The 22,030-nt window shown below is 37.5% G+C and overlaps 1 protein-coding gene and 1 long non-coding RNA gene across 2 annotated transcripts; both read right to left on the reverse strand.

Moving 5' to 3' along the window:
• Nucleotides 1–7,531: 7,531 nt before the first annotated feature.
• Nucleotides 7,532–8,770, reverse strand: LOC131008184 (uncharacterized). Its single transcript, XM_057935077.1, has one exon. The coding sequence runs from the start codon at nt 8,768–8,770 to the stop codon at nt 7,532–7,534; it is 1,239 nt and encodes a 412-aa protein (XP_057791060.1).
• Nucleotides 8,771–17,006: 8,236 nt separating this feature from the next.
• LOC131012020 (uncharacterized) lies at nt 17,007–20,294 on the reverse strand. Its single transcript, XR_009097165.1, has 3 exons — nt 19,769–20,294; nt 17,848–17,914; nt 17,007–17,246 (listed from the first exon to the last, which is right to left on the reverse strand). It is a non-coding gene; the product is annotated as an uncharacterized LOC131012020 (long non-coding RNA).
• Between the last annotated feature and the right edge of the window lie 1,736 nt (nt 20,295–22,030).

Here is a 22,030-nt window from a genome sequence, read left to right on the forward strand (position 1 = left end):
TCAGTTCTTATGTAATGAAAATACCGACTTCTTGACCTCAACCTGAAGATAATATCTTTTTGGCCAAACTCTGGTTACTTGCATATGTTTTCATCAGTTTTGTTGTCTTCCTTATTCTTAAACTGCTAAGTTTTCTTTCAATTCGCAAGATAATAGGTCATTTTGTTTTGGGGGAATAGTATTCGCCCAGTATAGTATCTTGCCTTTCAGTTTTCAGTCGTCGCTTGTCTTAAGACTGATTGTATGGTTTTGGCATCATCAAAAATGAGAAAATTATTGGGAAATTAATGAAATATCATTGTCCTTGTTTTGATGATACCAGAACCCTTAGATTTTTCTTCACTAGACTAGAGCTTTTTGAACTCAAGTGTTAGAGTTAAGTTTACTAGCTAGACTGAAGACCGCTGGACTGAAGATCGAAGAACTGAAGATGCTTGACTAAAGATTGGAACTGAAAAGGCTGAAGACAAAATACTAAAGTATTTTGAAGAACGAGTTTTCACTGAAGATTCAGTTATGACTGAATATTTGTGCTGGCCACGTGGAAAAAGTGGATTGATACTCGAATTAAGTATCAGTAGACATTCTTTCTCGGACTGAAGACTTAAGTATAAAATAAGCCTCGTATTCACGCCAAGTACAGCTGCATTAAATGCAAATGATACGAAACACCATGCTCCTACTGCTAAGAATGCCCAATCTGCAACCAATCAGGAGCCTTGAAGATTGAAGCCTCAGTCGAAGATTCAAATTTATCTCACAACGGAAGAAATCTTGAAGACCATCTCACCAACGGATCTATTCAAGAATTATCTTATAAATAGAGCTCGAGGATCACCTTCAAATTGAAACACAGCCTATTCACTACTTTCCAAAGTTTGAATAGAAGAAGTGAATATCCAAAGCCCAAATCAGTTCACTGATTACCTAAATTCTCTTATCATCTTAGGCAATCTCATTGTAAAGCCTAAGCCTAAGTTTCGATTACTGAGAGCCCGTTCTTAATAATCTAGTTAGTATTCAAACCCTTTTCAAAAGGGCGAAAAGAGAGTTTGAGAGAGAGAGTTCTAGAGTGTTGTCTGAACTCAAGAGTTCTTGGCGCCCGCAAGCAAGACGTGTGTTGTCTTAGCAACTGCGAGCTGAGAAGGAGACCAGAAGTCCAATCCAGTGTATTAGCACTGAAACCTTGTTGTTTCAGTTTAAGGTTTGTTGTACACCTGCAAGCACAAGCCCAGAGTGTTAGTAAGTTTGATCAGCTGGACGTGGACGTAAGAACGTGTTTCCGAACCACGTAAAAATCTCTTGCTGTTTACTGCTTTTAGTTTTACTATTCATTAATTGTGTTCAAACTCTTTATCTAACTGAAACTGGTTAACTGGAAAGAGAAACCTAAAAACTGACAAAGTGTTAATCACAAAGGCTGTTTCTAAAAGTTTATTTCCGCTACTGGTGTTATCAGTTTATATGACAAATCCTTGGATAGTCAGTAAGATTTATAATACTTATCTGATTTCAAATTCTAGACTGAAACCTTATGTGGATTATCAGTTATCGCATCGTGCCTAAACTGAAATCAAATACTGAAACAATTTCAGTATCAGTTTAATCCCTTTTCTAAACTGAAATCTCTTTGACTGTCGACTTCAGTCTATACTCTTTCAGTAATTAGTTGATGCTCACTTCAGTTTTGCAATAGAATTTTTAAAATAGCTCACTGGTGTATCCCCCCCCATACACCAATTCAGGGACCCAACACCATTTCTTAATCAAATCTGTATAATTTTGGAAGATATGTTAGGAATTCAAAAGTAATTATTTCTTCTGTATTACATTCTTTACGCTTCTTAATAAAAAGTCTATTAAAATTATTTATCATGTTCAACAGAATTATAATGATTGTAAAATATATTCTTATGTTCAGCATAAGTTCAAAACAATTTTTTATGAGTTTCATCAAAATAACTATAAGTTCATTAAAATAAAGTTCAAAATAACTATAAGTTCAAAATAAAGTCGTCTAGATATTCTCTCACGCACACTAAATTCGACAGAAATAACTATAAGTTCATTAAAAAATATATTGAAAAACTCAATTAAAATATCCAAAAACTATAAGTTCATCAAATCGAATCCCCCATCGAAATGAAAATGGAGGGAAATTCGAGATTTGCCCTTTCCGTTCTAAAATTGATTTGTATAATTAATAAATGACTAATAAGGAATGATCTCAACCATCATATTAGAAGTAATCAAATGTATGGATTTATTCTTAAATCTAACACATAAGGGGGTTTCTCAATAAAAGCTCACCCTATATATATATATATATATTGGAGAAGGTTCAATAGAGAAGTAAATGTTTGCAAAGAATGGAGAAGCAATCTCAGCCGTTGATCTTACCTAATCTAATGGTCAGCGTTTGTTCGTTTAACGTTCAACGGGAATTGTGTTGAACTTATACAGGGTTCTAACCCCCAAACCCCCAAACGTTCAACAAAATTATTGATATGTTCAACCGCTTCTACTGACATGTTCAATGTTTCTCCATTCTCTACTGATATATTAATTAAAATGCGATATTATATAAAAAAGAAAAACCTAAGAAACCCCTGAAAGCACAAGAACGCAGTCTAAGGGCCGAGCTTCGTTAAAACCTTTTTACGGAAAACCACATGGGAAAAACCGTAAAAAGGAAAAAGAGTACCCGTCTAAACAACCAAAAGAGAAAGAGTGAGAGAGAGCGGCAGGGTAAGTTTCCGGAACTCCGGCCTAACGATCGTCCCCAAACCAACCCGGCTCTCGTCCCACAGAGGAAAGAAAAATGGTCTGGGGCAAAAGGCCGATGAGACGCCGTTGCCAAATTGCCCCACACCAAAAAGGAGCCACGCGGCCGGTTAGACGCCGTCGCCGCTAGCTCAAACAAACAAAAGAACCGAAAATCAGCAACATGGCCGGTTATACGCCGTCGCCGTGAGCTAACCACGAAACAAGACCCCAAAACAAAGTGGTAAATAAACGGCCGGTTATACTCCGTCGCCGAAATTACCGCACAGACCAAAATAAAGCAAACAGTTCCGGCCGGTGAGACGCCGTCGCCGAGAACTAAAAAACCGAGAGTCCCCTCGAAGTAGCTAGCTGTCCAGCCAGCCCCCCCTCATGAATCCAGCAGCATCTCAACCGAGAAGAAACACGCAACACGTCAAAAAACCAAAGCATCCACGAGCTGAAAACCAGCAAGCAGCCCCGACGGTCGGAACTAGATGCGTCGAGTGTGACTATGACAAGCCATGTCTCGGATGACCGCGTCCTCGATGGCATCAATACCATTATTCCACCACCCCTCTTGTCTAGCATGATTTGCCATAATGTCCGCCACTGCGTTCCCTTCTCGATAAATATGTGAGACACGAAAAGTGATCTCCTGCAAACGAGCTAACGTTTCTTTCCAATAATTGATGAAACGCCAAGGAACCTCCATCGTGCGCTGCTGAAGAAGACCCACCACGTACGAAGAATCCGCCTCGAGCCAAAGGTTACGCCAACCACGGTTGTAAGCGATCGCAATGGCTGTAATAGCCGCGAGTAGCTCAGCTTCAAAAGCAAATCCCGAGCCGCCCTTAGTATGAAAACAACCTTGAACCATGGCAGCATGATCTCTGAACACCCCGCCGCCAGCAATTATGCCCGGGGAACCGGACGCAGAGTCGTCCGTGTTTACTTTGATCCAGCCGACGTTCGGCGGCCACCAATGGACCGAGACGTAATCAGGCAGAGGCGGTGGCCGCGAAGAAACCCCAATGGACCGTAAGGTGAGATAATCGCTCCACTCGTTCGCCATATATCCAAGTTTCGAATGCGAAGCCTCCGCTTCCTTAAAAGCAGTCTTGACGAAACTAAGGACTTTAGTGGCATTAAAAATCTGATCCTCAAAGATGCAGGCATTCCTGCTAGTCCAAATCATCTAAATAACACTGAGAATACCAATCTTCCAAAGACGCTGCAGTAAAGAGCTAAAAGAAGTGTTCCACGCCATAACCAAGAAACTGTGAATATCAGGGCAATCAAGCAAATGATATTGTCGGAACCAATCCAGGAACGTCGCCCAAATCGGCGTCACCCTGGTACAAGCCCAAAAAGTATGAGTAATAGACTCCGAATCCATGAGGTAAAGATAGCAAGCATTAGGAGCAGTAAGTCCCTGTCTGATCAGGCAATCCATCGTGGGAAGCCTGCCATGAATGAGACGCTAGGCACCACCAGATCCCAAATCCACTTCCCCCAAACGACTTTGGGATATCTATTCGAAATATTAGCGAAAGCCAAAGAGGAGGTGACATCTCCGCGCAGCGATGGCTTCCAGAAACGCTCATCAGGCACATTCCCCAAAGGAATGAGAAGGATATCACAAACAATCGCCAGAAAATTTTCAACAAAATTTGCCGAGAAATGCCAACAACCATCAAAAAAGTAATCTGAAATAGGTTGCTGCAGAAAACTCCATAAAAAAAGTAGGGATACCAACTTTGTCGCGGATCCTGTATCCCAGCCAATCATCATGCCAGAAAAGAGTAGACGTACCATTCCCCACCACCGCATAAGAATCATCAACAAGAGCATTAATCTCATGTTTCAAACCAATCCAGACCGAAGAGTTAGCCACATGCTCTTTAGCATAGCCATGAGCAGTAAGATAACGAGAACGCAACACATTGTGGGCAAAAGAATTTCCTTTGATCATGCTCCACGCAATCTTCATGAGATAACTCTTGTTCATTAGAGTAAACGAGCGTATCCCCAGACCACCCTCTTCCTTGCTAGCGCAGCATCTGCTCCATTTAACCGAGCAAGAAGGTCGCTGCTCAGTATTCCCAGTCCAAATAAAATTCCTGCATTTACGATCAATCTCATGGAGAAGTGATTTCGGCTAGCTGTAGACCATCATAGTGTGAGTTAAAGAACTCCGGATGACCGAATTCACCAAGCATATGCGCCCGGCCATTGAAAGATGTAGGCCAGCCCATCTGGAAAATTTATGAACAATCCTGTCCTTGATGCTCGTGAGATGAGACACCCTCGGTTTTCCCACAAACAGCGGCGCTCCCAAATAATTAACACGATCACTCCCATGAGTGAAACCCAAGACGCGATTAATGCCGCGTTTCAAGGAAGAAGAGACCCCTTTTGCAAAATAAGTACGTGATTTCTCCAAGCTGCAAACCTGCCCGGAAAGCTCACCATAGTACTCCAGAATGTGCTTTATCGTTTTGGCGTTACGAATGGTTGCCCTGCAGAAGATTAGAATATCATCCGCATAAAGTAAGTGCGTAGAAAACAACATAGATCTACTGAAACTCATCGGAGTAAGGCGCTGCGCAGCAACACAATTCAAAATCAGATGGCTAAGCAGATCCTCGGCGATGCCAAAAATAATGGGAGAAAGGGGATCTCCTTGTCTAACCCCTCTGGTGCAAGCAAAATATCCACTGAGATGGCCATTGTATAAGATAGAAATTCTAGCAGAACTAAAGATGATGGAAAGCCAGTGTATAAATCTCTCATGGAAGCCCAAAACGCGAAAGACTTTAAGAATGAAGTCCCAGCTCATGGTGTCAAACGCTTTCTTGATATCAATCTTGCAAGCCATGTTAACGCTGCGATTGGTGCGATTCATGCAATTAAAACCTTCAGAACCGAGCATGATGCAATCGTGGATAGACCGACCACTGATAAAGCCAAATTGATTTTGAGAAATAATATCAGAAGCAACTCTGTTGAGCCTGACCGCCATAACTTTGGAGATAATCTTGAAGAAGAAGTTCGAAAGAATGATCGGTCTGAGGTCCGAAACCGAGGCCACCGCCTCCACTTTAGGAATCAAAACCAGAGTATTGGCATTGCAACCATTAGGAAGATAGGAATTCAGAAAGAAACAACGAACAGCCCTGACGATGTCCTCCTTAATGATATCCCAACATCGGTGGTAAAACACCCCCGAGAACCCATCAGGACCCGGGGCACTGCTCGCCTCCATGGTGCGAACAGCCGCCGAAATTTCCTCGTCAGAAGGAATCTCAATCAGATCCCTATTATGAGCCTCACTGACCTGCAAATCAATATTAGCTTCAATATCAACAATATCCACAATATTAGAAACCCCTTGCGAGAAAAGGTTAGTAAAATGCTCCACAATGTGACGTTCAATAGCCGACTGCTCATACACAACGGCGCCAGCAATGTTGAGATGACTAATAACCAATCCAGAATTCTGATGACGAATCGCCTTATGGAAATAAGTCGTGTTTCTATCCCCGTCTTGGAGCCACTTTATACGACTTCTCTGCTGGAGCTGCACGTTTTTTCTGGTGAGCATCATATTAATGACCGCTTGCTTATTTACCTCCTCATCAAAGCTAGCATCCGTGTAACCATCCCTAGAGATCCGAGCTTGAACCGCGGCAAGCTCCTCCTGGGCTTCAGTTAATTTAGCATCCAAGTTGCCAAAAGTGTTTTTATTCCAATCCCTGAGAGCACTCTTTAACCTTTTCAGCTTTAACATCACTTTGTAAATAGGGCAAGGAGTATTAGCAGCGACACCCCAGGAATCTCGCACCAAAGCAAGGAAACCAGAATGCTCCACCCACATGTTCTGAAAACGAAACGGCCAGTTTTCCAGGTGCCAACCGGGGTTTGCATTGCAGCACGATGGCTGAGTGATCCGACGTAAGCCTTGGCAACACGTGAGTGTTGACCGAATCCCATAAAATATCAAAGGACGACGAGACAAGAGCTCTATCCAAAAGCGTTTCCACGTGACTGGGAAGAAACCTTCTCCCAGACCAAGAGAATTGTAAACCCGAGGTAGAGGGTTCCAGAAAGCCAGTATCATCAATGAATCTGCAAAAATCCTCACAAGATCTTCGCGAAGGGAGAGCTCCACTAAGACGCTCATGAGCGCCTTTAACAGCGTTAAAATCACCAATAAAGACCGTGTTCCCATCAATATAGTTAAGAAGGTCCGCCCAAAGATTCCTTCTAAGGACCACATCATTGGCCCCATGAATAATCGTTACTCTGAAGTTAAGGTTCTGCCAAGAACAATCAGCAACAATTACCTGATCAGAGGAGAAAATGACAGAAGTGGCAACAGAAGGCTGTGCCAACAGCCAAATATTAGATCGGCGCGGCAATCTACAGTTCTGATGCCGAGGAGTGACATTCAGAGAGCGCCAGAAAGTCATCTGTATTTTATGAAACTTCGACTTGGGCTCAATAATACCCAAAACCTGCGGAGAAAATGAGCGACAATGCTCCTTAAGCAGCCGTTTAGACTCGTCCGTAAGGCCCCAGGACGTTCCAAATGAGCAAATTCATCAGAGGGGGATAAAAGTCTGGCGATGGGGTGTCCCCCATCTCCATTTCAGCAGCCCAGCTCTTAGCTACCATATTATGCATGGTGCGTATGCTCGGTCTATCAGGTTGCTCGACAATGAAGTCATTCACCTTGTGACCCAAATCAATAGATTTGCGAAGCCTACTTTTGATGGAATCCGCAGCCGGAGTGTTTATACTCCGCCCGCCTTCCGCCTCGTCCATTTCCTGGCGGTCTGCCGCGGCCCCGTTTTGCAGCAGCTTGATTGTTCTCTTGAGGAATATCTTTAATAAGAGATTCGAGTCTCTGGATTTTCATGGCATTCTCAAGAGCTAATGCTTTTAAATCCTTCTCCTGTAACTTCTCTCCGTTATAACCTAAGGAGGAAGAGCCTCCTTCCTTCATCTCCGTTGCCGGGTTCAACACCGGGTCATTCCCAGCATTTAAAGGTTCCGTGTTGTCAATACCAAAGCGCTCCGAAGCAGGCGCTTCAGTATCCGGGTCTTCGGCCTCCACCAAGATTCGCTCAAGAATATCAGGTCCAGAGACGCCACTTTGGTCCGCCTGAAATGGTTCAATACTTTTAGCACTTGTTTCTTCTGTTTCCCCTACTTCCAATTCATCTGTCATGTCCCGCGATTGCATGTCGATCACCACTTTCGGCTGCCAAGCAGTTGACGTAGTTTGTGGCAACATGTTGTCTTTCTGCTGTATCACCTGCTGCTGCATATTATTGTTTCCGCCCAACGAGTCCATGTTGGAATTATCACTCCTCCCTTCCTTCTCGTTGACGCTCTCCTTTCTAACTTCCTGCTGTATATTATTTAGATTGCTACCATTGACTCCCCCTCCCTTATTATTAACGTTCTCCAAACTTGCCTTCGTTCTTCGACATTTATCGGTCGAATGTCCTGTGATCTTACAACGATTGCAGTAAGCAGGTAGATTTTCATAACTGAATTCCACATAAAGAGAGCTGTCATCTTCATCTATCATGACATACTCACGAAGAGGCAACGACATATCTATTTCAATAATAACCCTCGCGTAGTGTCCTACTTCTCCAACCGCAGAGGAAGCATCAATCTTTAGAGGAGAGCCGAGATAACGACCAATGGTGGAGATAACTTCCGGATGCCAAAGTTCAATGGGAAGATAGTAAATTCGAACCCAAACCTGCACAAGCGAAGAAGCTTCCTTGTAGGGGTTAAATTTTGGTACCCATTCACGTAACCTGAGGAGACCGCCGTTGATGTCTTGAGTCGAAACTTTCTTAGCCATCTTCTTATCCTCCATCGACCCGAATTTCAGCGTGAAATACCCTTTTCCCATGGGTATTAATTGCCAATCGTTAGGGACTTGCCAAATGCTCTGCAGTTCTGCTTTAATCTCGTGCGCCATACGTGGCTTGTTCCATATATTCAAAACAAAATTAAAAAAATACACTTTTAAATAAAATATTCAAATAAAAACCTTGAGTTAAAACCAACACGCAACCTCTTTGTTCAAACATAACATAATAAGTCATGACAACATTTAACTAAACATAGGTTAAAGTCATAGCTGGGCAAAAACATAATACTAGATGCAAAAGGTTTTTCCCAAAACAATTGGATGAGCCAATTCAACCTTTCACCCGTCTCTAATTTAAATTGCCTGAAATTTATAAAATATGAGATGAGCATACGAAGTACACTTAGTGTGGAATATTATGAAATAATTGTGTAAGTTAATAAAAAGGATTTTAACATTCAATTCACACGGTGGAATACCAAGAATCTCAAATCAAATTGTTGCATCCTGTGACGTCATGAACCCCTAGCAATATATTATTTATAATATATACGGTAAAGATAAAATATTAAAGTAGTCAATAAACAAATCTACAATATGAATTAAATAAAATCACACACCTTAAACTTCAACTTGAAAATTAACTCGAACTAAATCGACGTCTTACTCGCACCGTACTTCCACAATATTGGTCGTCCACTACACTTTCTAAATTTAATTTTCTACAAATGTTTGGTTGCATATGATTTGACGAACAAGGGGTTATATATATTTGATATTAAATGTTTACCTATTAGATTAATAGGTTTATTTTATGAGTTGGTCTCCAATACATCCAATTGCACTGTAGCCGAATGTACATATATCATATTTATACTACATGGTTGAGCTCGATGACCAGCCGAGCTAGAAGCTAAGTTGATAGACTGTGTGGTTTATAACCACGAGGTCGTGGGTTCGATCCACAAGTGTCGCCTTTTCACATCTTTAGTCATATCTAGTGTACTATAAGTTATAACCACGAGGTCGTGGGTTCAAATAAGTACCGCTAAATAAAATAAGAACGAAGAACCATTTTTAGTAATTCGATCATTAAGATTTATGGTGGATGCATCTTTGTGAAAAAAATGCAACACTTGGGTTCGAATCCTGAAGGGAGCAAATTTTTTTATTTATTTTTCGAGTGGAGTAAATTTAGTAGCTGATGTATTAATCTTTATAGCAGATCCAATAATTTTAATGGTTCTCACTTTCGTACAAAAATTGCAGTTCTCACTAAAATCACACCATATATATATAGGGGTGAGCTACCATGAAAACACTTTAAGTGTATAAAATAGGAACAAATTATATCCATTCGATCATAGTGAATTAATGGCTCAAATCAAATTATATGGAGATCCGAAATTCTTAACTGTTTCTCTTGCAATTTATACGTTTTTCTTATTACGAATTGAAAGTACTTTTGTTACGAACTACATTCTATGCACGAATCTGAAGTTTTTTTGTTACGAATTATATTCTGATTAGGCAAATTTGAAGCCACAAGATCAACCAAGATCTAATGGACATGATTTGTTCCTATTTTATACACTTAAAAATGTTCTTATTTTAGCTCACCCCCCCCCACACACACACACACATATATATATATATATATATATATATATATATATATATAGTGTTGAGTTCAATAGAGAATTATCTTTTTATTCATCATGAACAAATCTATATATTTTACGAACAGATCAACATAACTAATGAACAGACGTATTTAGTAAAAATATAGAAAAATTCGCCACCAGCAGGATTTGAACCCGGGGAAAATTGATGTTCATACGGTACATTGATCTGTTCATTAAAATTATAGATCTGTTCGTTTTTATTTTACGAATCCTCTATTCTCCACAATATTTAGCTTCTCTGTTGAACCCTTCTCTATATATATATATAGGGGAAGGCTAAAATAAGAACGCTTCTTAAAATATAAATTAGGAACCATTTTCAGCCCTTAGTTCATCAAGATCTACAGTTGATTCATCACCTTGTTGGATAAATTCATGGTCCTGAGTTCGAATCCCAAAGGTAGCAAAAAATTATTTTTCGCAATTCGTATCTTTATACAGTTTATTCATGCGTGTTATACATAAAATTCATGCATTTTTACTGGTTCGTAATTCTTAAAATAAGGGTGGTTTATTGAATAAACGCTCCCTATATATATATATAGGGTTGAGTTCAATAGAGAATTATCTTTTTATTCATTATGAACAAATCTATTCATTTTACGAACAGATCAACATAAGTAATGAACAGTCGTATTTAGTAAAAATAAAGAAAAACTCGCCACCAGTAGGATTCGAACCCTTGACAAATTGTTGTTCATGTGGTACATTGATCTGTTCATTAAAATTATAGATCTGTTCGTTTTTATTTTACGAATTCTCTATTCTCCACAATATTTAGCTTCTCTGTTGAACCCAACCCTATATATATATATATATATAGGGTTAGCTTATATTGAGATTTTAAATATTTTGAGATTTTGAGATAAATGAACATATCAATAAATTCTTTGAACATAACCAATATAACTGATGAACATATGAATCTATTTAATTTATTTAAAAAACACGTCACTTGTAGGGATTGAACCCTAGACCAACGCGCGTTCATAAAAATTAATTGACAAGTTCATCAAAATGTACTTATATGTTCATTTATCTCAAAATCTCAAAATATATATAAATCTCAATTGAACCAATTCCTATATATATATATATCTATATATATATATATATATATATATATATATATATATATATATATATATAGGGTTGAGTTCAACAGAGAATTATCTTTTTATTCATCATGAACAAATCTATATAGTTTACGAACAGATCAACATAACTAATGAACAGACGTATTTAGTAAAAATATAGAAAAACTCGCCATCAGCAGGATTCGAACCCGGGGCAAATCAATGTACTGTATGAACAGCCATTTGCCCCGGGTTCGAATCCTGCTGATGGCGAGTTTTTCTATATTTTTACTAAATACGTCTGTTCTTTAGTTATGTTGATATGTTCGTAAACTATATAGATTTGTTCATGATGAATAAAAAGATAATTCTCTGTTGAACTCAACCCTATATATCTATATATATATAGAAGGGTTCAACAGAGAAGCTAAATATTGTGGAGAATAGAGAATTCGTAAAACAAAAACGAACAGATCTATAATTTTAATGAACAGATCAATGTACCGCATGAACAACAATTTGCCCCGGGTTCGAATCCTGCTGGTGGCTAGTTTTTTCTCTATTTTTACTAAATACGTCTGTTCATTACTTATGTTCATCTGTTCGTAAAATATATAGATTTGTTCATGATGAATAAAAAGATAATTCTCTGTTGAACTCAACCCTATATATATATATATATATATATATATATATATATATATATATATATATATAGAGAGAGAGAGAGAGAGAGAGAGAGAGAGAGAGAGAGGATAAAGTTCTATGAAGAATGCAAAATATTTAGAGAATGGAGAATGAGTGAGAAAACAAAGAACAAGTCAATAATTTCTATGAACAAATCAATGTACTGTATGAATAAACTTTTTGGTTTGGTTCAAATTCGGAGGGGTCCGAATTTTTACAATATTTACTAGATACATCTCTTCATGAGTTATGTTGGTTTGTTCGTAGAATTTATTAATTTGTTCGTTATTCTTTATTCTCTCGAAAAATATAATTCTCCATGGAACATAACTCGAGCAATAGAGTTAGGTTCTAATTAGATCGTGAGATGTGAGACTAATGAATAAGTCAGTATATAATGATAATTAAGGCAATATATAGTGTTGAATAATAATATTACATAAATTAGTAAAATTTTCGCTTCTTCCAGGATTCGAATCTAGGTAAAAAAAATTCTCCTCAAAATAAAAATCAGTCGTAAAATCCATTAAACCAACATCTACAAATAAATCTAAGATCTCACCATTTATGAAGTATATATAGGGAGTGGATCATATAGATCTCCTTCCCTTAGGTAGTATATAGATCCAAATCTAGACTACATATTTTCTCCATGTGGTGAACTAAGAGAGTGACACGTGACAGAGGCCTTCCAAAGCAAAATCTAAACAAGGGTAAAATTGAAAAAAATTGAATATTAAAAAAAATTAATTTTTTTTTAGATTTATGAAATTGACATGTTTTCCATGAATTACACAGAAACATGCATAACTTTACACACAAAATGCAATAAATCGTACAAAAATGCATTGCATTTTTCGACAAATCTGAGTTTTTTCCCGCTAACCCACCCCCCCCCCTCCCCCCTCATTTTTTTATTTTTTATTTTTTAATTTTTGTCGAAAATTCATTTTTTTTGCAGGGTTCATTGACACGCGATTGCATTGTTCAGTTTTATAATATGCATTGTTCAGTTTTACAATATGCAAATTTGTTGACACAATATACATGTATTTCTTGCCACCCCCCACCCGCCCGTGGTCAATTTTTTTACTTTTTATTTTTGTTTGATTTTTTTTTAGCGATGGAGATGGTAGACGATTGGTAAACCTATGGTAAGAGATTTGCATTGCATTGAATTCGATGAGAGCATACACGTCTCATTCCATTAATTGAGAGTTGAGTGATACACATTCTTGAGAAAGTCGATTGTTGGATGGATGTCAAGGTTGATGTTGCTTTAAATTGTGCTTGTTGGTGACTTTTGTGTTTAATTGTTGAGAGCTTGAGGAAATTTTCTATTTATTTTTCGGAAGCATTGATGAGCTAGATATCTTACTCATTTGTGTTATTGATTGTGTTCTTCTAATTATTCGAGGACGAACAATGGCTTAAGTTTGGGGGAGTTGATAACACTCACTTTTCCATGGTTTTAAATGTTCTTATGATGTTAATGATTGTTTGATGATTATTTTATGCTTAAATTGCTTTAACTTGTGAAATATGATACTTGCTCATACTTTGATGAATTTTACAGATATGTTGTTCAAATTTGGACTATTGGTCTTAATGAAAGTTATAGTTCGTCTCGATACGAGTTTGTAGGCGCAAACGGTTTGCAAATTCGAGTTCGGATGAGAAAGATATGGCCAGAACAAGAAAGTCGCGCGCAGCAGTGAATAGTGTCCGACGGGAATTTTCGGGAATTTTTGGGATTTTCGGATTTTATCAATATTTTTGAGTTATGTACTGTATTTATCTCCGGTGCCTATATATAGGTCTTCTTTTGACCTATAGGTCTTCTTTTGACCTATTTTCGGTTCTCAACTTTAGTTTTTCAGTTCTATAGCTTTTAGTTTTCATTGTTTTCCAGTTTTTAGAACTTGGATTGGATTTCTGCAAGAATTGAAGATTAAGATCATTCTTTCAGTTTTATTTAATTCAGTTTTTATGCTTTTTTTTCTTATTAATTATGTTTATATTTTCTTTTACTATGCCTGACTAAGTTTTTAATCTGATTCTATGGTTTGTAAATAGTTAATTAGATTCATGTTATTAATTTGTTAATATCTATTTGCCTTCCAGTTTATGATTCATAATTCCTGGTGCTTGTTTTTTTGTAGATTATCGGGCTAATAATTTGCATGTGTAGCTATTTGGTTTGAGACCTGACGGAGATAGGTGGATCATATAGAGCTATTCTTAGGAGCTATTGGGAGTTAGTAGATTATCTTGAGACCTGACAGAGATAGATAATTTATTAATCTACGATCTTTGTTGCTCTGACGAGAGTAATTGATTATATGTGTGATCTCACATCATAACTGAATTAAATTGGTAATTAGTTAATGAATTTACTATCCTATGATCAGTTGCTTTATCATTATTTGATTTTTCTTCTTTATTTTTATTTGTTGCTATTTGAATTTAGTTCTAGTTAAATCTTCTTCATATTATGTTTGCATGTTTACTGTGATAGTTTGTTTAGGGAGTAGTTAGGGTTATTTCGGTATTAAGTCCATGTGGATACGATACTTGGTTACTGATTATTTGCTACAATTGCACCGTGTTAGTTGCGGTATTTTGTTGCGAAGAAATTAGTGATCAAGGGTTCTACCGGAACCCAACCCTATATATATATATATATATGGAAGCGTTCTAATGAGGTCCTTTATATGTGGTGAAATCTTAGATTGATTTGTGAGTGTTGAATTCATGTATCCTATGGTTGAGATTTACCTAGAGGATGAAAATTTTTACCAGGGTTTGAATCCTGGAGAGAGCGAAAATTTTATCAATTTTTTTAATATCGTAATTCATCTGTATATACTGCCTTATTCATTGTACTCATGATCTCACGAAAAACAGTAATCTCATTGGAGTGCATCCATATATATATATATATATATATATATATATATAGGAGAAGGTTCAATGGGAAAACACATATTTGCAAATAAGAGAGAAAGAATCTCATCCATTTATTAAGCTTCATCGAACGGTTCCAAATTGTGCTGAAAATATGCGTACAATACAACTGAAAGGATATCATTGTAAATGACTAATTATCTTTTCCATTAATTACCTTAATCAAATCTTTTTATTTTTAGCGATTTATGTGGAAGATACGTTAGATTATTTCAATATACATCATCTCTTTCTTTACATGAACATCATCATATATTTAACAAACATCAATATCCTGTTGAACCGTAGAACTATCTTCAACAGTCTCAATCATTTGTTGCATATCCTGATGATCCACATCCGATTCCGACTCCGAAGCAATTTGCTCCATCAGAACCTGCTCACTCAAATCCCCCGACGTCCCCTCATGCTGAAGCATAGTAACTGGCACCGTGATGGCCTGTAATAAGTCAGGCCCCAAAATTCGATGTTCAATGTTCTGACGATCATTAGCAGCGCCCATGAGATATGCAGCTAGGCCATCCTCAGAAAATGGGGCAGCATCAGAAGGGTTGTTGTCCATAGCTAAAATAGCAAAAGCATTTTCCTGAGTAACTTGCTGCACGGAGTTAGTCTTAGCCTTCACGGGAATGAAGTTGTCAGTTTGCTCAGTCGGACTATTTCTATCCTTAATTCCTTTAGTAGTTTCCATTATGTTAGTCGCTGCATGAGTAGGGCTTTTCCCCTTATTAGGAACTTTCTCGCACTTGTTTAAAGAATGCCCCGTAATCTTGCACTTAGAGTAGAAAAGTGGTAGTTGCTTGTAGCTAAACTCCACGTAGAAGGAGTTATCAGAGCAATCAATGAGAACCGACTTCGTCAAGGTAAGAGATAAATCTATCTCCACCAATAACCTAGCATAATGTCTGACTTCACCATGAGCCAACGCCTCGTCAATTTTGATAGATGTCCCCAAAGATTTACCAATGCCTATAATAATATTTGTGGTCCAATATTTCACAAGTAAGCAGTAAATGCAGATCCAAACAAGGCAAAGCGAAGAAATTTCCTTCTAAGGGTCGAAAATCTGAACCCATTTACGCACGCGGATAGTCCCTGAAGAGAAATCCCATGTAGATTTTAGCTTGGCAGAAGCTTTTACCCATAGTGATGATCTGCCAACTCATGGAAGGTTGCCAAAGAGAATGAAGTTTAGCTTTCAGTTCTAGAGATGGTTCCGTGGCTTGTCCCCTTTACGAAGAAGGCGCCCTATCAGGGCATGGTTTGTTGGATTTGTATACTGAAAGCAAGAACGTTTTATGCTTGTATACAATGATTCCTATGTTCACTATTTAATCTCCTATCTGATTGTGTTCATGATTGCATTTGTATGTCCTTTGTCTCCATATAAGTAGATTATATGGTGTGTTGTAGATCAATACAGAAGACCATATAATTGGAATAACCTTAAGAGATATAAACTGATCACAGCCGAGATGACTCTAGGACGAGTCGTTGGTTTAGGCTGCAGTATAGATGGAAGGAGTTTGTCTTGACTACTTGTCTATACTGGTACGTCATAACGTATTGATAGGATCACAGTGAGATGTATTCTTCTATCTGACATAAGTGAATAATCAAGATCTCGGTGACTTAATAGAATCTTAATACTAATAAGATTTCAAATATATATGTTGATTCGTGTATCACTTTGATTTACTATGGGTGAGAGTTATATAGTAACTTGAGTACTCTGTATCTTGCACTACGCCAGATTCGCTCATAGATAACGGATTTTGTCACAGCCCGCCCTAACTAGGGATAGTTAGGCCGAGTGATCCACGACTAGGGATGGGGTTAAAGAAGAAGGGGAAGAAAAGGGGCGTCATTTATAGCCGTAAAACTTACTCATCTTAATAAAACTCGTCATTTTTATTCATTAATACTCAATTGAAAACAGTCTATGAAAGACTGCATAAAAGTTAATTAATATCATTAATCAAGTTATACATCATATGCAACCATTCTCTTAAGACTCAAAGTATGACATAACATACTATAACATCAACAACATCTTGCAGCGGAAAGTAGCTAGACATATGTATGAAGACATATTCTAGACATGTTAACTATTTATTAACAACCCTGGAGACTCCGCTCATTGCAGCACCATCATCACATCAGCTCAACCTGCACATTTAGAAAACATATGCAGGGCTGAGTACAAAAGCACTCAGTGGGCACGTATGCCTAGGTATAAAAATACATGCTTCAAAACTATAAATTGTCATGCCATCATAAACAGTACAGCAAGGGAGTTTTTTCGCTAAAAGGCCCAAGCTTACTAAGTTCATTTGTGATTCTTAAAGTTCGTCTGCAGACTAAGTTCTCTTGTAATCTATCATATCTGGAACTGTGTGCCGGAGAGGTGGCCACCTCTCACGGTCACTTGACCGGCCAACCCGCTAGATGACTCACGGTCACTGGTGTACACTAGTCCTGGCAGGATAGTTATCAACTGCTCAGGACCCGAATTCGATTGCATCATTGGCAAAGCCAAAACAGATAGATATCATACTAAAATTTAAACATTTTATGGCAAGACAATACTTGAAATAACTTTAACTCAAAGATTTTGTCATGAAATAACTTGCTCAAAGGTAGCATTAAACTCGTTTGATAGATATATAAAACTGAAATTAACAGTTAAATCATCTCATGCATTCATTCGTATAAGAGGCCTACGACAAGCAGGGGATCTCTATATACGTATAGTAAAAGTAATGCCCACCTCGTTGTGTCTCTGTATCAATGAGTAACGTCACTCTCTCCCTCAAGTCGTTACTTCCCAAAAGGACCTTCATCGTTATGAAGAATTGGTGAGAAGTTATAAAAGAAACCTCGATTAATAATCTAATCTCTTTTATGAAACATTAGTATCTCTAATGTTCATCTCTCTTGATTGTTAATCAATATAACAATTATTATCTCTCGTCATTACTCATTAATTATAACATCCTTATGTTATAATTAGCAGCGCTTCAATTAAAAGAAATATTTAACACATCGAAAAGTCCACTTTCTTAGCATATCTATTCGCTCTCATCTCGTCTAATTAACCAATTAGAAAGTTAAACTTTCCATTAGGTATGTATTTGAGTCACAGGTCAACAAGAATTGACTATGCTCAAATTCTAATTTCACTAAAAATTTCGGCATGACCTATTCATATATAATGTCAGCCACGAGATTTCAACGCGTGAATCTCACTACGTGAACTCGTCTCTCGACTCAAAACTTAACATCTTGACATCTTTTCAACGCAAACCAAACAATTCAAAATCATCAAAACTCTTTATCAGTAAACTATCATTTATACTCGACACCAATTGTTCGAGTGTCAGATACCGACATTTATGTGCGTTAATCATAACTCTCACAACTCACACCATTTAGTCATATCGTATCATCCATCAAAACAAATATAATCAAGTTGTTTTCTAGAAAGTTTTGCTGTTTTTGTGTCATCTTTAAAAATTCATAACAACCAACTCAATCATCATAAACTCTCATACCAATTGATCTCAAAAACTTCATGAAGTGTAGTTCACTCTAAAAATGGTAGTTAACCAAAAAGGTTAAAGGTTTTTGGAGATATTGCTCTTTTAGTGCAGGCTGTCAAAGATTGACAGTTTCTGCCAATTTTGTTTAGGCCATTAGAAACCAAGGCAAACCTTAATAAAATTCCATCAAATTTAATCAGCCAAAACTAAAGGTATCCTTGAAGATTTGGTTAAAAATTTCACAAGAGAAAACGTTCATATGATCTGCCAAATAAACAATGAAACTCATACACTTTTACTGTTGGACAAATATGACAGCAGAACAGGGCATTTTTGAAATAATAAACTGCTCTGTTTCAGAGGTCATAAAAATCGAAATCTTATGTTTTTAGAAAAGTATTGAAGTCTAGTTTCGTTTAAAAAAAACGGTGATGCAAAATCCTTCATGGATTAATAGATATAAACGTTTTTGTGAAGTCTACCAATAGTTGACAGATTCTGTCAAGGATTTTTCAAAATATCTTTAAAATAGCAAACATCATTCAAAAGACATGAAATTTTGCAGCAACGAAATACACATATCATAGATAAACATACTAAAATTTCAGAGCCATCAAGCAATGAAAACTCATCGAAACATAAGCTTGAAACTGCTGTAAAATTTTGACAGAATTCCAGTTTTAATTTCGTTCAACAATTATCATCCATAAATTGTAAATCAATTAGCATGCTCATGTGATATCGTAGAACACATATACGCAATAATATTCATTATGCAACGCCTCAAACTTCACGAATTTAAATAATCATACTCTAAAAATTTATACAATTTTCGTGCTTGGAAAAATACGAATTTAATATATATCGATTCTAGCATACCCCTAAGCACAAATATCAAGTCAAAACGATCAAACAAAAATCGAAAGACAAGCTAATATGTGAAAAACGGGGCTGCCCTCATGGGTTTCATAGCTACGGTTCGTTCCATTCTTACTCCCTTCATTAAACATGCTCAACATCTACCCAAGAACAACATACTAAAATTTCACGACGATCCGACGTCGTTTCAAAATAAAGTCGAGAATCGACGTTTTTCGACGTCGACGAAAATCGAAAAGAAAACCATCAAAACGTAGGTAGAGATCTTACCTACTTAGATACGTGATCGAAAAGATGATCGGCGCTCGTCTCGGTGCTCAAATCGGAGGTCAAAAGCTTGAACACCAAAGAAATGGTGTTAACGTGAAGTGTGTGTGTGTTTCTAATGTGTTTTAGTGTGTGTGTTGTGTGTGCAGCGTGAGTTAGGTGAGATAGAGGGATAGTGGGCAGTTGGGGGGGTGGTTAGGGGTAGGGTAGGTTAGATATTTAGGATATTAACCCGTTAGTCGTTAAATATCTCGTTTCGTCTCGTTTTAACGATTAACTACCCATACTCTTCGTTACTCGCCCTCTCAACCTCTACTCACTTTCATTGCACTCGTAATTCTATATAAATATAGAAAACACAAGCTCGTTCTCGAAATTCTGATAAACGAGCTCGGTTCGTTTATCGAGAAAATCTAGTTCACTATTCACTCGTCGTCCAAAAATAAAAACTTTCATTATTGGACTCGTATCGAAAAACTAAGAATATTTTTCGACGACGTGCACGTAAGATTTTGAAAGTCGACAAAAAGACGAAATAGCAGTGTTTTACTATTCATCGTCAAAAAGTCAAAATTTTCAAAAACGTCTTAACGGACTCAGATCTCACTTCCGAGTTCACCGTTCTCATTCAAATAATTATCTCGAATTATTCGAATACTCAAACTCAAATACGAATATAAAATCTCACATCATTCTTACATCATCGAAAGAACATCTCAACATCTTTAAAAAAAAAAACTTCATATAACTCCGCATCTCTTTACAAAGTAATCAAACAAGGGATCTATACCCTAATTACTCAAACTTAAGCAATTAAACACGTCATCAAAAGCACGGGTATTACATACCTTCCCCCTAAAAATAAATTTCGTCCCGAAATTTGTACCTCTTGTAAATGTTTCGGGTACTTCTCTCACATCTTATCCTCAAGCTCTCTTTCCACTTCTTTCTAAGTATCATATCTCCATTGGACCTTATCCAATGCAATCGACTTATTACTCGATTGCCGAATTTTATGATTTAGCATCATCTGAGGTCTCTCTTCATAACTCAAGTCTGGTTCTAAGATCATTTCTTCTTAGTAAACCACATGGTTTGGGTCGGAAATATGTATCCTCTCAATTGTGACACGTGAAACACGTTATGCACATTTCCAAAGCTAAGTGGCAAAGCCAACCTATATGCTATTGAACCTATCTTTTGCAATATCTCGTAAGGACTTATAACTCTGGGTCTAACCTGTCCTTTAACTCCAAATCTATTCATCCCCTTTGAGGGTAAAACCTTTAAGAAAACTTTGTCTCCTATCTCGAAACTTTGTCTCACATCTTATAGGCAAACTCAAGTAGTAGCAACACATTCTCCCGATGTACTCCTCTATCAAGGATAGTAGTTCTTATCATATCTTCTATCGTCTGCTATGCTAAAATTCATCCTTGTACCCAACTCTTTCTGTAACTCATCCAAAAACGTGATGTAATAAAAAAAAATATTTTTCTCTCAGGTGATCAACACCGGTACTCAATGCAATCTTATAATCTCACGAACGTACAATTGTGCTAACTTATCTGGTCCATACACGATTAGGATCGGTATGAAATGGGCAGATTTTGTTAGTCGATCTACAATCACCCAAATTGTTGTATTTCCTCTTTGACTTTTGGGTAAAGCTGTCACAAAATCCATCTCTATGTGATCCCATTTCCACTTAGGAATCTCCAACGGTTTTAACTTCCCATAGGGTCGTTGGTGTAATGCTTTCACTTGCTGACAAGCTAAGCATCGCTCTACAAACGAAGCTATGTCTCATTTCATTCCGTCCCACAAAAATCTATTTTTCACAACCTGATACATCTTTGTGCCTCCTGGGTGGGCGGTGTAAGGCGTGTCATGAGTCTCACTCATGATCGTATTCTTAAGTTCATCATCGCGGGGAATGCATCTTCTCCCCTCAAATAAGATAGCATTGTCTGATGTTTTTTTTTTTTGTAACTCTTGAGATCTCCTGCTCTTATCCTTTCTCGTAACTTGTTCATTGTCTCATCTTTCCTTGTGCTTCAATCACCATTTTCCTCAAACTAGGCATCGTCGCAACAATACTCGCTATCGTCTCTGGTGGTTTTATCATCTCTATCCTCATCTTGTCAAAGTCCTTTATAAGCTCATCCTCTCTCGTGAGAAGACATCCTAACTTTGACGAGACCTTTCGGCTCAATGCATCGGCTACTACATTGGCCTTGCCAGGGTGATAATTAATGTCGCAGT

Source organism: Salvia miltiorrhiza, chromosome 2 (assembly GCF_028751815.1).
Source record: "Salvia miltiorrhiza cultivar Shanhuang (shh) chromosome 2, IMPLAD_Smil_shh, whole genome shotgun sequence".
Taxonomy (NCBI): Eukaryota; Viridiplantae; Streptophyta; class Magnoliopsida; order Lamiales; family Lamiaceae; genus Salvia; species Salvia miltiorrhiza.

Excerpts from the sequence above, each read along its gene's own strand:
- LOC131008184 (XM_057935077.1), bottom strand. The coding sequence starts at position 8,770 with ATGGCGCACGAGATTAAAGCAGAACTGCAGAGCATTTGGCAAGTCCCT.